General features: G+C 43.6%; 1 protein-coding gene across 4 annotated transcripts; it reads right to left on the reverse strand.

Annotated features, from left to right (window-relative positions):
• Nucleotides 1-5,800: 5,800 nt before the first annotated feature.
• On the reverse strand, nt 5,801-9,412 carry PRR13 (proline rich 13). 4 transcript variants are annotated; one of them, XM_058558113.1, is made up of 4 exons: nt 9,193-9,412; nt 8,548-8,586; nt 7,833-8,167; nt 5,801-6,479 (listed from the first exon to the last, which is right to left on the reverse strand). In XM_058558113.1, the coding sequence occupies exons 2-4, from the start codon at nt 8,564-8,566 to the stop codon at nt 6,441-6,443; spliced, it is 393 nt and encodes a 130-aa protein (XP_058414096.1). In that variant the 5' UTR covers nt 8,567-8,586; nt 9,193-9,412; the 3' UTR covers nt 5,801-6,440. The 4 variants fall into 4 exon arrangements, with proteins under 4 accessions (XP_058414096.1, XP_058414097.1, XP_058414098.1 ...); XM_058558114.1 differs by lacking the exon at nt 9,193-9,412 and adding an exon at nt 9,077-9,186; XM_058558115.1 differs by lacking the exon at nt 9,193-9,412 and adding an exon at nt 8,820-9,034.
• Between the last annotated feature and the right edge of the window lie 4,176 nt (nt 9,413-13,588).

Here is a 13,588-nt window from a genome sequence, read left to right on the forward strand (position 1 = left end):
AACTCTTTTTTTAAAGAGTTCCATCTAATAAATGTAGAAGGAATGAAAGAGTTAGAAAATCACCACTCATTCTGCAACCCAGAATGAAATAATTAATTCAGGCAAGTGTCATCAATCATCAAAACTTTAAGGGAAAGATTGTTAGGGAACAGGATATTATCATGGTGCCGGATATCACCACGCAGATTATTTGCAAATCCCAAAGAAAAAAACGATAACTTAAAATGGAGAGATCTGATAGGTACCACCTTACCCAAGTGATCAAATTTTGCTTTGACATTATGTGGTCCTTGATGACACACATTAAGAAGTACATAACATCATCTATTAAGTATTCTTGTCCAGTGTGTTTAATCTTAATCTAATCAAGCCTTTAGACCTAATTTGCAGTTCACAGGAAATTTATAAGGGATAAAAGAACAAGTTAAACACATTACACTACAAGGAGATAATCAGCAAATCCAGAATGTAGGACATTCCACAAGACAACTAGCCTGGTCTCTTCAAAAAGGCAATGTAATAGAAAAGAAGGAGGAGGAGGGAGAGGATAAGGAGAAAGAGCAATTTAAAAGGCAATAACAATCAAATGTAATGTGTGGATCTTGTTTGGATCCTGGTTTTAAAAAAAAAAATAAGGACAATTGAGGACATTCAAACATGAACTGAATATTAGCTAATATTAGGAGGTATTAATTTTCTTAAGTGTGATAATGGAATTGTGGTTATGTAGGAGAAATGCTGTTTAAGAGGTGCAAGATGAAATATTCAAGGGTGAAGGGTCATGATGTATGCAACAGACTTTCATATGATTCCCATACGTATATCAATAAAGCAAATATGGTAGAATGTTAACAATTGTTGAGTGTAGGTGTTCGGTTTATGGGTGATTATTGTACTGTTCTTTAAACTTTTTAGAAATAATTTTCATAATAAAAATTGGAAAAAATATGATGTGGAATGGAACAAGATTGGCAAAATGTTGATAATTACTGAAGCTAGGTGATGGGAAGACAGAAGTTCATTAATCTGCTTTTTCTACTCCTGTGTATATCTGTAAATTTCTACATTAAAACTCTTTTTAGAAAAATAAAGGAGAGCCCTGGAAAGGAATAAGACAAAATAAGGAGAAGGAAATTGAGAGAGACAGCAAATACAGGGTTATTATTGAGCCTTGTGCAAGTCCTTGGGTGTCAGTTCTGACCTGAATATTAGTCGAGTTTTACTGGGCAACCGCAATTCAGTGGAGTCGTCTGAAGAGGGATAGCTTCCTGAAGTAGAAAATAAGGCTTGGGGACTCCAATGCCTTTCTTCTCACTCCCTAAATGAGGGGGTGGGCATTACGAACAATGTGAAATAGAAATAAAAAGAAGTCTGTCGGGGCCGGCCTGGTGGCGCAAGCGGTTAAGTGCGTGCACTCTGCTGCGGTGGCCCGGGGTTCGCGGGTTCGGATCCTAGGAGCACAGGGACACACCGCTTGTCAAGCCATGCTGTGGCGGCGTCCCGTATAAAGTAGAGGAAGAGGAAGATGGGCATGGATGTTAGCCCACGGCCAGTCTTCCTCAGCAAAAAAAGAGGAAGGTTGGCAGATGTTAGCTCAAGGCCAATCTTCATAACAAAACAAAACAAAAAAGTCGTCTGTCATTTGGCAAAAGTGAGGGGCAGACCAAATACTGAGAAAGAGGAAAGAAAGATGTTAGGAGACCCGGAAAAAAGCAAACTCAGGAGTAGGCTTACTGTGCAGCCTGGGCTGAAGGTCAGATTAACCTCAAGGATTTGGCATTTGGGTCATTTTTCCCCCAGGGGCTCTGAGAGCTGAGGTGAAAGTGAGTGGCTGTCCACGAAATCATCTCTAATGTGGGGGGCAAAACAAAGATCAAATTAAAAGTTGATAAAATAACATCATCCTCTACTAACAATAACATGGCTTCTATTGGGACTGGCCAACAGTTGCAGCCAGCTTTGAAAGAGAAAGATGGGATGCATCTAATAGCAATACCTGATAAAGTGATGAATCAATGAATTTTTCTGGGAAGGGGAACCAAGCTAGTCAAGTGAGTGAACTTGCCTAGGGCCATGACACAACCTGATGTGTGGACATCTTGCTGTACTTAGTTTCTAGTAAAAAGAGAAGGGCAGGATCCCAGATTCTCTCATGGACACAAGGTGGCGAAGGCATAAGACAAAAACATGTGAGAACTACCATCTTTAGAGTCTTACACTAATGCACAAAACAGGGGTGGCACAAACCCAGTGCTCTCAGGAGCCAGGCAAGTAATGTAAGTGGGAGAAGCTGGCCTAAAGAAAGGAAACAGGAAGTTGAAAGGGCGATGAGAAGACTGGAGAACACAGGACCCATCTAGAAGGAATGACCACTATTCAACGCCATAATTTCTCCCCTTAGAAATGTGGGCCCACTGTTGCTAGAGTTTCCAGCTTGAAATCTGAACTTTTATTGAAAATGTCTAATATTTAACAGGGAGAGCGGTCCCTCCAAAAAAAAAGAAAGTTTCTTGGCCAGATATAGCCATGGGCATCCAATTTTTCAATCTCTGGTGAAGATATATGTACCAAAATGTTCACTGCAGCGGTTAAGTGTATGGCAAGAATGGAAACAATCTAAAATTCTAGCAATAAAAGATTGGTCGAACAAATTGAAGGCTGTTAAAACAATATTATGCATACATACACATGCACGCAGAGATATGGAATCAACTCCAAGATAGATAATTAAAGGAGAAAATGTTACGTCCAAAAGAGGGCGTAGGGAGCCAGCCCGGTGGCACAGTAAAGTGGGCACACTCGCCTTCAGCGGTCCGAGGGTTCGCAGATTCGGATCCCGCACGTGCACCAACGCACCGCTTTTCAAGCCATGCTGCGGCGGCATCTCATATAAAGTAGAGGAAGATGGACACAGATGTTAGCCCAGGGCCAATCTTCCTCGGCAAAAAGAGGAGGATTGGCATCAGATGTTAGCTCAGGGCTGATCTTCCTCACAGACACACACACAAAAAGAGGGCCTGTACTATGCTCCCATTTTATATAAAGTGGGGGTGGGGGGCAATAGGAACAATGTGAGACAGAAATAAAAAGGGGGAGACTTGACTATGCGCAGAATAGCTCTGGAAGTTTACAAAAGAATCTGTTGTCGTGGTTGCCTTTGGAGAGGAAGCTGGGAGTCTGAGATGAGAGGAGAGCCTTACTTTTCACTGAACATCCTATTGAAAATGTTACAATTTTTTCCAAGTACATGTATTACTTATAGCTTTTAAAAAGTTAATAAACTTTTGAGAAACGACAATAACAAAACAACAACAGCAAGGTGCTCTGCATATGGCTTAGAAATGCCAGGAAGAGGCGATGTGTTCTCCCCAGTCAGGAGTGGGGAGGAAGGGAGCAGCGAATTTTCTCCCTAATTTCTGTTTCTCTTTGTGTTTTCCCCTTCCAGCCCCTTCTCATCGTCTTTCCTTATTTCTGGTTTGTTTGTCAACATCTGTTTCTCCACTTCACAATCCCCTGGCATCCCCCCACCCCACCCCCACCCTTGTGCCCACGTCTCTCTTCTCCTGCTCAAAAAGGCAGAGCTGATGAATAAATGAAAACAGAGAGTGACTGGAAAAAAAACATTAGAATGGCCCCCCAAATCCAGGACACTGGAAAAGCAAGCCTTGGATTTCCTAATAAAATTAGAAGCTTGATCTAAAATACAGGAAGACCTCAAGCATTTATTTCATCTAACTCGCTCCTGGGACAAGTCATACATGCAATACAGCCAACTAAAAACACTCCTTCCCTGTTCTTCAAGCCCCACACTCAATCACCAAGCCTGGTGGGTTCCACCTCAGAAATCTCAAGTCCACTCCTTCCTCTAGCCCCGTCTCTCCCACTTCAGCCTCATTTCCTGCCTTCAGGCTCCCGCATGGTAACTCAGGCTCAGAAACTCCTGAACTTTCATCCAACACCTTTTTACAACTCTGGAAAACTTCCACCTCTGGAAAACATCCACCTGGAATCCATTGGGTTAAGAGCACAGACTCAGGAGCCACACTGCCTGAGCTGTAATCCTGACTGAAATTTTCTTCATCTACAAAATGGGAATAATAGTACCTATCTCACAGAGTTGCCGTGAACATGACACAAGTTAGAAATGTACAGCACTCAGTGCCCGGCACATAGATGCTCGGGGTTCGCTGATACTATTGACCAACCGGAAAACTCCTCATCCTGAGGCCCAGCCCAGACCTAGCTCATTTTCCCAGTGGCACTGTCACTCCTTCCTTGGCTCTCCCACTGCTTGATCCATGTCTCCTTTGTAGGAGACAAATGGATCCTACTCCATTATAATAACCTATTCACACATTTGCATGTCGGTTTGCTCCATTAGATCCTGCAGGTCGTGGAGGGCAGGGACTGTGTTATTCATTTTTGTAGCTTAGGCGCCCAGAACACAGTATTTCCTCAATAAACAATTTTCTAGATAATCAACCTAGCCCTATTGGGATCCTTGTGGTTCCCAAACATGCTACGGAGCTTTATGACTCTGTACCTAAGCACATGACTTTCCCAGCTCCTCTCTGTCATCTGCTTGGTAAATGCCATTCTTTTATTTTTTTCCTACTCATACTTTGCACCCTCAAGGCCCACAAAGTAGTTGAAATGTCACTTTTTCTGTAAAGTCATCTATGACTCCTCCTTACCTTCCCGGTTATTTCTAGGTTTATATCCCTCTGGCATTTTACAGCGTCTACATTTATTAATTAGTTCTCTTAGATGTCTTTTCCATCTACTCAACAGATCTTTGAGAAACTGATGTGTAGTACTGTGCATGGCATATAGTAAACAAGTGGCCCTCAGTTCTAGCTGTGCATCAGAATTACCCACATAGTTTCTTAAAAATACTGATTTGTTGGAGCCAGCCCTGTGGCACAGTGGTTGAGTTTGGCGTGCTCTGCTTCTGCAGCCTGGGTTCACAAGTTCGGATCCCAGGTGCGGACCTACACCACTCATCAGCCATGCTGGGGTGGCGACCCACGTACAAAGTGGAGGAAGATTGGCACAGATGTTAGCTTAGGGCTAAACTTCCTCAAGCAAAAAAAGAGGAAGATTGGCAGCAGATGTTAGCTCAGGGTGAGTCTTCCTCGGCAAAAAAAAAAAAAAAAAATACTGATTTATAGGCCCCCATCCTTAAAAAGTCTTATTCGATAGATTTGTGGCAAAGTCCTAAATGACTCTCTGATAGTTGATGGGCAGCCAGAGTTGAGAACCTCTGTACCAGATACAAAAACTTATGCTAAAGACCTATGTCCAGTCATCGAAAGAAAAACAGTAAAGATTCATTCCGCTAAGCCTGAACCAATTCTGAAGGTTCCTCCCACTTAAGAAATGTAAGGACAGTATGGTGTCTTCCTCACTGATGCTCTGGTTCCTTACTATAAAACTGATACACTTTAGGGGCCGGCCCGGTGGCATGGCGGTTAAGTGCATGCGCTCCACTGCAGCAGCCCGGGGTTCGCAGGTTTGGATCCCAGGCATGCACCAACGCACCGCTTGTCAAGCCATGCTGTGGCGGTGTCCCATATAAAGTAGAGGAAGATGGACACGGATGTTAGCTCAGGGCCAGTCTTCCTCAGCAAAAAGAGGAGAATTGGCATTGGATGTTAGCTCAGTGCTAATCTTCCTCACCAAAAAAAAAAAAAAAAACACAAAAAAAACACCTGATACACTTTAAAGGATCTGTGGAAGGACAGCAAAAGTAGTAGAATGTGCTGGGCCCAACTAAGGTAATGGCATAAGAGAACAGAGACCAGGAGAAGTAGCTTTATTTGGATTGAGAGTTGGAGAATGAGAGGAGGACCTGAGATAGCATATGAGCTAAAGAGTAGAGATTAGGTTCCAAAATGGCAGAGCTCATCAACCAAATGGACCCCACTTTCCAGCAGTCTTGCAGTTAGTACAATCAATAAAGGCCTTCACATGTGCCACAATTCCAAAAAAGATACAGGTTGTTTTTTTTTCCATAATTAAGTTTCCACAACACCTCCCCAACCACAAGTATTACAAAAGAAAGTAAAAAATCACATTTTACAGATCTTAGACTTGTCTTCAGCATTTAGCTCAAAGGTCTCACCATCTTCAAAAAATAGATATCCTGCTAAACTCATCATAATAAGCTTAAGCTTCGATAGCTTAAGTTCTATCCAAGTAGTGAGAAGATAGCCTTTGCTAGCCCATGGTGATTCTTTTCCCATTTTCCCTAGCCAGTTAGGACTGAACAGCAGATTGAGGCTCAGATGGGGGTGCGGGGGGTGAACAGCAGATTGAGGCTCAGATGGGGCTGCAGGGGGACACGTGGGCTAATTTCGCCCCGTACAAGAAGATGGCATCTGAAGCTTGATGGGAGAGCAGAACTGGAGAGACTTGAGGGAAGGGTCCAGGCCCTGGGTTCAATCAGAGTCACTGCTGGAGGAGGAGGAGGAGGAATGCTGCAAGGGGAAACGGGAAAGGAGACAGCATCAGATCCAAGTGACCTTTGATCACTCCATGGGACATTCTTTGATGCCCCACCCCTCCACCCAAGTGTTTGCTATCTAAGAAAGTCAGGAATCTTGACCCAGACCGTCCCTTAAAGAGCAAAAGCAAGGATCTCCTTCAGCAGTGAGCATACAGGGATGGATTAAACCATCGCACAGAATTTAACATACTGCATTTGGAGCAAGTTTCCAATGTTCTTTACCTGAGCCAGTGCCTAGGCAAGGAATAAATTATATGCACAAGCATAGTAGAGTGCTAGGAAACTGCCACTACCTTATAAATGCTTATTGATTAGCTGCATGAAAAGTTCCTGGTGGCTATGAATCTAAGAAAAGTGAGTAGAATCAGCACCTGTGTCGTCTGCATCTATCTCTTACTTTTTCCTAAGCCCCAACTGGAAGAAATGAGGAAGGTGGGAGAGAAGGCTGGGAGAATCCTAGTCAAGGTTCTTTACATGCATACTCCCAGCCACAACTGTCATTAAAAACATTTTTGAGTCTCTCCAGGGTAATTTCTCCCCCATTCAATTGGTCCTTCTCCTCAGACTTCTACCAAAGATCCAGAACCAGGAACTAGCACCCAAAGCCATAAAGCAAATAAATACTAGGCAGTAAAATGTAAATTAAGGCCTCCTCAAGATCCAGGTTGGTTCAATCCTTCCAGAGTTATCCTGGGAGCTCCTTTTACCCTTGCTAATTAACACTCCTCTAGAATGAAGATACTGAGCCTTAGGGCTGGGAATGAAACTCAGGCTTTGTCTGAGGCTGAGTCACTGACTGCTTTTGTCCTCAGTTTCCCTGCTGGGTAGTAAGACAAAAAGACCCCCATAATGAAAACAATACCCTGAGAGCACTGGAGAGAAAGGAACTCTATGGAACTCGAGCCAGATTATTATCTGTTAATTATTATATAAGACTTTGCTTTGTCAAAGGACTGACCCTATTAATTGACATTTTGACCACCTCAGTGGGAGTGCCCAACTTGCTAAAACATGCATCTGGGGATGTGGGGGCAAAAGTTCTGGGAGAGAGAAAGGCAGATAAGAAAGGCTTTTGATTCTGAAATTTGTTCTAAGGCTCAGCCTCGTCCCTCCAAAATAGAGGGCCCAATTAGCCTAACATTTCTTTTCAAGATTATCAGATTCTTCCCAGTGGGAATCCTTTACAAAGAGGAAGCACCATCTACCAGAGCAACATAATCCCTATCCTGTGTCCTCAGACTGCGAATCCCCCTCGGCCACCCCCTGTCTGCCTAGTCCCTCTGAGGGGGCACTCCTTCCCCACCGGGCTCCAGAGGGCACTCACCTTGCCATGCCTGTGGTGTTTGTGCGCCTTTTTATGAGCTTTCTTCATTTTCTTCCGCATCTTCTTGTCCATCACCATTCCGGGAGCCAAGGGATTGAAAGGAGGCATGCCAGGGCCAGGTGGTGGGAATGGAGGGGGGTAGGGACCTGAGGGTTGGCATCCTGGATACCCTGGTTGTGGCCCAGGAGGAGGGGGCCCAGGTGGGGGGAAAGCTGGATTCCCGGGGGGAGGTCCGGAGGGAGGGGGGCCTGGAGGAAAGGCAGGATTGACATGTGGTGGAGGGGGAGGATGGGGACCTCCAGGGCCTCTGATGTTAGGGGGATGTGGATTTGGCCCTAGTGGAGGAAGCAAAGAATAAAATAAGGTTAGAACTGCCCAGAGCCTCTGACAACAAACAATAACAACAACAAAAACAGGATTACGCTTCTCACTCAACGCGTCCTGAAAGGGAAATAGAAAGGCGAGGAAGGAGAACGGAGGGTAGGGGAGACAAACCTGCCTAGGAGAGAGAAAAGGTAAGGTCCCTGGCAGGGCTGGTGAGACAGGGAGACAGTGAGCTCTAAGCAAAGACGAGAGCACTGGGGCAGCTATGGTCGAAGGACTTTGCTTTTGCGGGTGAGGCTGGAGAGGGGGAGGAAAAACCGACACAAACTTCCTGTTGTGTGGCCCATCTGAAAAGGGGTTAGGGTGGGAGAAGAGACCCCCAAACACTTACCGGCATTGGGATTCCACATGTTCAGGTGTTTCTTGCAGCCTGATGAGAAAGAAATGAAGGCCAAAAGCTGACGGCCCAGAGGTGGGAAGAGGATTTAGAGACCGAGCCCCACCCCAAGGCCTCCGCCCCTACAGCAGGGTCCCAGAGAACTACCACGACACCCACAGAAGAAATGTTTCTTCTCACTCGCTCCCTCGCCCTCAATACCTACTTTATTGCTAGTTCCCTAACCACAGGAAGCCAGCTCCCAGGGCCCCTCCACCTTCCAGCACCTCTGGCCGCAGCTGGAGGTCTCTAACTCCTCCGGAGAGGGGCCGAGTCCGCGAATCTCGCTACCCCCGCTCTCATCTCCCTTGCCGTGACTGAGTCCAGAAGACTTCAACCACCCACAGGCTAAGGAGGATCTTAAACAACTCTACCGCCCCCGGGGAGGGAGACAGGGGGTAGGACCCCCACCCCACGCTAAGAGAAGGACCCACCCCCAAGCGAAAGCAGGAAGGTGGCTCAGGAAAGATCCTCAAACGCCTACATATGTAGACACACCCCTTCCCCGTTAAAAAGGGCAAATGGAGATCCTGGCTCCCAGCTGCGAAGGGACCCCTGACCCAGAAATGGGGAAACGGGGGAATCCAGAAGCCCCGTCACCTTTACACCTCCTGGGCTCGACTCGTCCTTCTCGGTGTCTGCTCTTGCTTCCTGGTCACCCCTATCCAAGGCTTCGGCACCCGCCTCTGCTACCGCCTAGTTGGGAATTACGTGGTCATTCGGCGTGATGATTGGATAACACACTCATCAATAACTCTAGTCCCCACTAGGCTAGAAGGCAACGGTTGCAGTAGGGGCGGGGCGGAGCACTTTAGGGAGAGGCTGGTGCGGAGGAGCAGGTGGGCCGGAATTCCTCGGGGGCGGGGCTCGGAGAGACGGGCAGGGGAGGGCGGAACCAGTTTGTGGGCAAAGTTCCTGAGCTGCTGTGGAGAAACTCAGCCCCTGCCCTCTCGTCTCCTAGCCCAGTGCGTGCAAACCTTGGTATGTGAATACACCGTGATCAGTATTATAATACAGATGTATACAGAGCGCTTAGGGAAGGGCGGGGAGCTGCTAAGTCGCAGCACCAAGCCTCAATATTGCAGCCTCCCTCCTAGTCCCCGGAGGAAGTAAAGAAACATTCTTGACGCAAATACTACAGAGAAGATTTCCTAATCTCTCCTAGGATTGCCTATCTTAATTGCATAGCTCAGCGCTCTGTCCGAATTGCATAAACCAAAAACCAAGAAACCAAGGAAGTCGTCCTGGATGGCTCTCTCCTTCATCTTTCCCCCCTTCCTCTCCAACACCACGAAGTGCCTGTTTTGTCCGCAAATAAATCTGGAATCCCTCCGCTCCTCTCCATCTTCCCAGCTCCCAACCCACTGTCATCTCTCGTCCGGGTTGCTACAATGGCCTCTTTTTTTAAATAACACAATTAACAAGCTTGGTTCAATGAATATATATAGAACCATGGACCCAAAACTTAAAAAATACTCATTCTTCTTAGAACATTTATAAAAATTGGTCTCAACTAATATAATTCAAAATTCAAAGAATTGTGTAATACATACCGTATTCTCTGACGACAATGTAAAATATAAATACAAACATACATCTGGAAATTTAAAAAACCAACAAAAAGTCTTCCAAATAACTATGGGTCAAAGAATAAACCACGATGGAAATTAAATACTTTGGACTAAGCCATAATGAAAAACTTACATCCCAAATTTGTGGGATACAATAAATATGAAGATAAATTTTATACTGAGTTAGTCATCTTAAACTAAAGACTTTGATAGATTTTTTAAATACTTTTTATTATGAAATAATTTTAGACTCACAAGAAGTTGCAAAAATGATAGAATTCCCATGTACCCTTTACCTAGCTTCCCCCAATGATAATGTCTTACACAACCATAGTGTGTTTTGATATATTTTTATATCAGGTTTATGCTGAATATTTGAGATGAATTGGAATATTTTCTGTTTTTTTAAGATCTCGGGCAATTTATATCCACATTATTTCTTTCTTGAAAGATTATTGAGTTTGAAAGAAATTATTGATGTGTCCATATGGGCATGATGTCTTTTAGAAGTTAGATATTTTAAACTTCTTTTTTTTTTTTTTTTGGTGTGGGAGATTGGCCATGAGCTAACGTCCGTTGCTAATCTTCCTCTTTTTGCTTCGGGAGATTGGCCCTGAGCTAACATCTGTGCCCATCTTCCTCTATTCTGCATATGCGACAGCACTACAGCATGGCTTGATGAGCGGTGCATAGGCCTGCCCCTGGGATCCGAACCTGCAAACCGGAAGCCACTGAAGCGCAGCCCGTGAACTCAACCACTACACACACCCGCCCCCGGCGGCCCTGAACTATTTCTTTTTTTAAAGCAGCTTTATTGAGATGTAGTTCATATGCCATACAATTCAGCCATTTAAAGTGTACAATTCAGGGGCCAGCCTGGTGGCGTAGTGGTTAAGTTGGCGCACTCTGCTTTGGAGGTGAGGAGTTCCCTGGTTCAGATCTCGGTGTGGACATACGCACCACTCATCAAGCCACGCTGTGGCAGCCTCCCATAAACTAAAGAGAGGAAGATGGGCACAGATGTTAGCTCAGGGTCAATCTTCTTCACCAAAATAAATAAATAAAGTGTACAATTCAGTGGTTTTTAGCATATTCAAAGCGTAGTGCAACCATCACCATTATCTAATTTTAGAACATTTTTGTTCCCCCTAAAAAAATCTCACGCCCATTGGCAGTCAATCCTCATTCCTCTCCCTACCTCTCCCCCACCCCACCCAAGCCCTAAGCAACCACTAATCAACATTCTGTCTAAACATTTGCCTATTCTAGACATTTTGTATAAATCAAAAATTGTACAATATGTGGCCTTTTGTGACTGGCTTCTTTCACTTAGCATAATATTTTCAAGGTTCATTCATGTTGTAGTATGAGTCAGTACTTCATTCCTCTTTATGAAGCGCTGAATAATATGCTACTGTGTGGATATACCACATTTTGTTTATCTATTCATCAGTTGATGGACATTTGAAATGTTTTTACTTTTTGCCTATTATGAATATTGCTGCTATGAACATTCATGTACAAGTTTTTTTGTGACTATGTTTTCAATTCTATTGGGTATGTACCTATGAGAGGAACTGCTGGGTCATATGGTAACTCTGTGTATAACTTTTTAAGGAACTGCCAGACTATTTTCCAAAATAGCTACACCATTTTACATTCCCACCAGCAATGTACAAGAGTTCCAGTTTCTCCACATCTGTGCCAACACTTGTTACTGTCTGTCTTTGTTGATATAGCCATCTCAGTGGATGTGAAATGGTGTCTCATTGTACTTGACAATGATCTCTTAACAGTTCTGTCAGCATCCACTCTGGCCTTCTTCCAATTCATTCTTCACATTGCAACCTGGGAAATTTTTTTCTAAAGCCAAATCTGCTTACTTGCTTACTTCACCTTACTGCTTCAAATTCTTCAATGGCTTTGCATTATCCTTAAGACAAAGATCAAAACTATTTTTACATGTATATATTAATTTTTGTTGAGTAGGTAATATGTTCACATGATTTTAAAACCAAAAAGGGTAAAGAGGTGGAAAATGAAATTTCCCTCTCACTCTTATTCTTCATCTATCCAGCCTCCCCCAACCCACATAACCCCTGTATTTAGTTTGTTACATATACTTCCACAGTATTTCTTCCTTACAATCAAGAAAATACTGACATAAATTTACATCCCCTCTTTTAAATATAAAAACAGCAAATTATGCAGAGTTTAATTTGCAATGTTTTCCCCCACTTAATATATCTTGGAGCTATTTCCGTATCAGTACATAGAGTGTGCCATCAGTCTTTTTCACAACTGCATTTTATTCTTTTTAATAATGTACATACCAGAATCAATTTAACCAGTCAATCGATATTCGTGTTATTTTTAATCTGCTATTAAAAACAGTGTTGCAATAAGTAACCATATATATATGTCATTTTACATATTTTTACTTTTTATAGATATTGATGAATTACCTTCCGTAGAGGTTATATTTATTTACATTCTCACCAGCAATATATGAGCGTCTGTTTCCCCTAACTCGTCCAACAAAGAAATACTCAAAATCTTTTTACATACTGGAGTGTCTGTGGTAGTCTGGCCCTGCTCCATCTTTGGTCTCCTCTCACACTGCTCACCCCTGGCTTTCTGCCCTCCAGCCCCCAGGCTTCTTTCCTCCCTCCAGATCTTGGTTACTTTTGCAGGAGGGCCTTTGCACTTACTGTCCCTTCAGCCTGGAATGTTCTCCCCATCTCTCTCTACTTTGCCTAATTAATTCCTGCTCATTTATCAGCTCTCAGCTTCAGGATCACTTCTTCAGGGAAGCCTCCTTGACACCCTAGTCAGGTGAGGTTCCTTTGTTGTAGTCTCTGGCACAATCTTGCCTTTCCTTTAGCACACCTATCTCAGTTTATAATTATACAAGAATCAGTAATTACTTGACTAATGTCAGCTTCCTACATTAGACTATAAGCTTCTTGAAAGCAAGGACTGTGTTCATTAACACTTAACTGTTCACACAGTGCCTAATACACAGGAGAGTATCAGTGAATAAATTGTTGAATGAATAACTACATGAATGAATGAATGAATAAACGAATAGACAAAGAAGAACAGAGCATGGTGGTTCTGGAGTCAGTCAGACTGGATTCAAATCCTGGCTTTGCCACTTATTGTGTGATCTTGAATAAGTTATTTAACCTCTTGGACCATCAGTTTCCTCATCTATACAACAGTGGTGCTGGTACCTACCTCATAGGGTGGTTGTGATGAGATAATCATGTATTTGTAACATAATAAGCACTTATTATATGGCAGTATGTATTACTATCATCGTTCTCATTAATATTAAGAACTATACTCTTAGACCGGGGTGATTTTAACCTCCCTGCTGGACTCTTTTTTGTGTGTGAGGAAGATTAGCCCTGAGCTAACAT

The sequence above is a fragment of the Diceros bicornis genome, chromosome 17 (genome assembly GCF_020826845.1).
Source record: "Diceros bicornis minor isolate mBicDic1 chromosome 17, mDicBic1.mat.cur, whole genome shotgun sequence".
Classification (NCBI taxonomy): domain Eukaryota; kingdom Metazoa; phylum Chordata; class Mammalia; order Perissodactyla; family Rhinocerotidae; genus Diceros; species Diceros bicornis.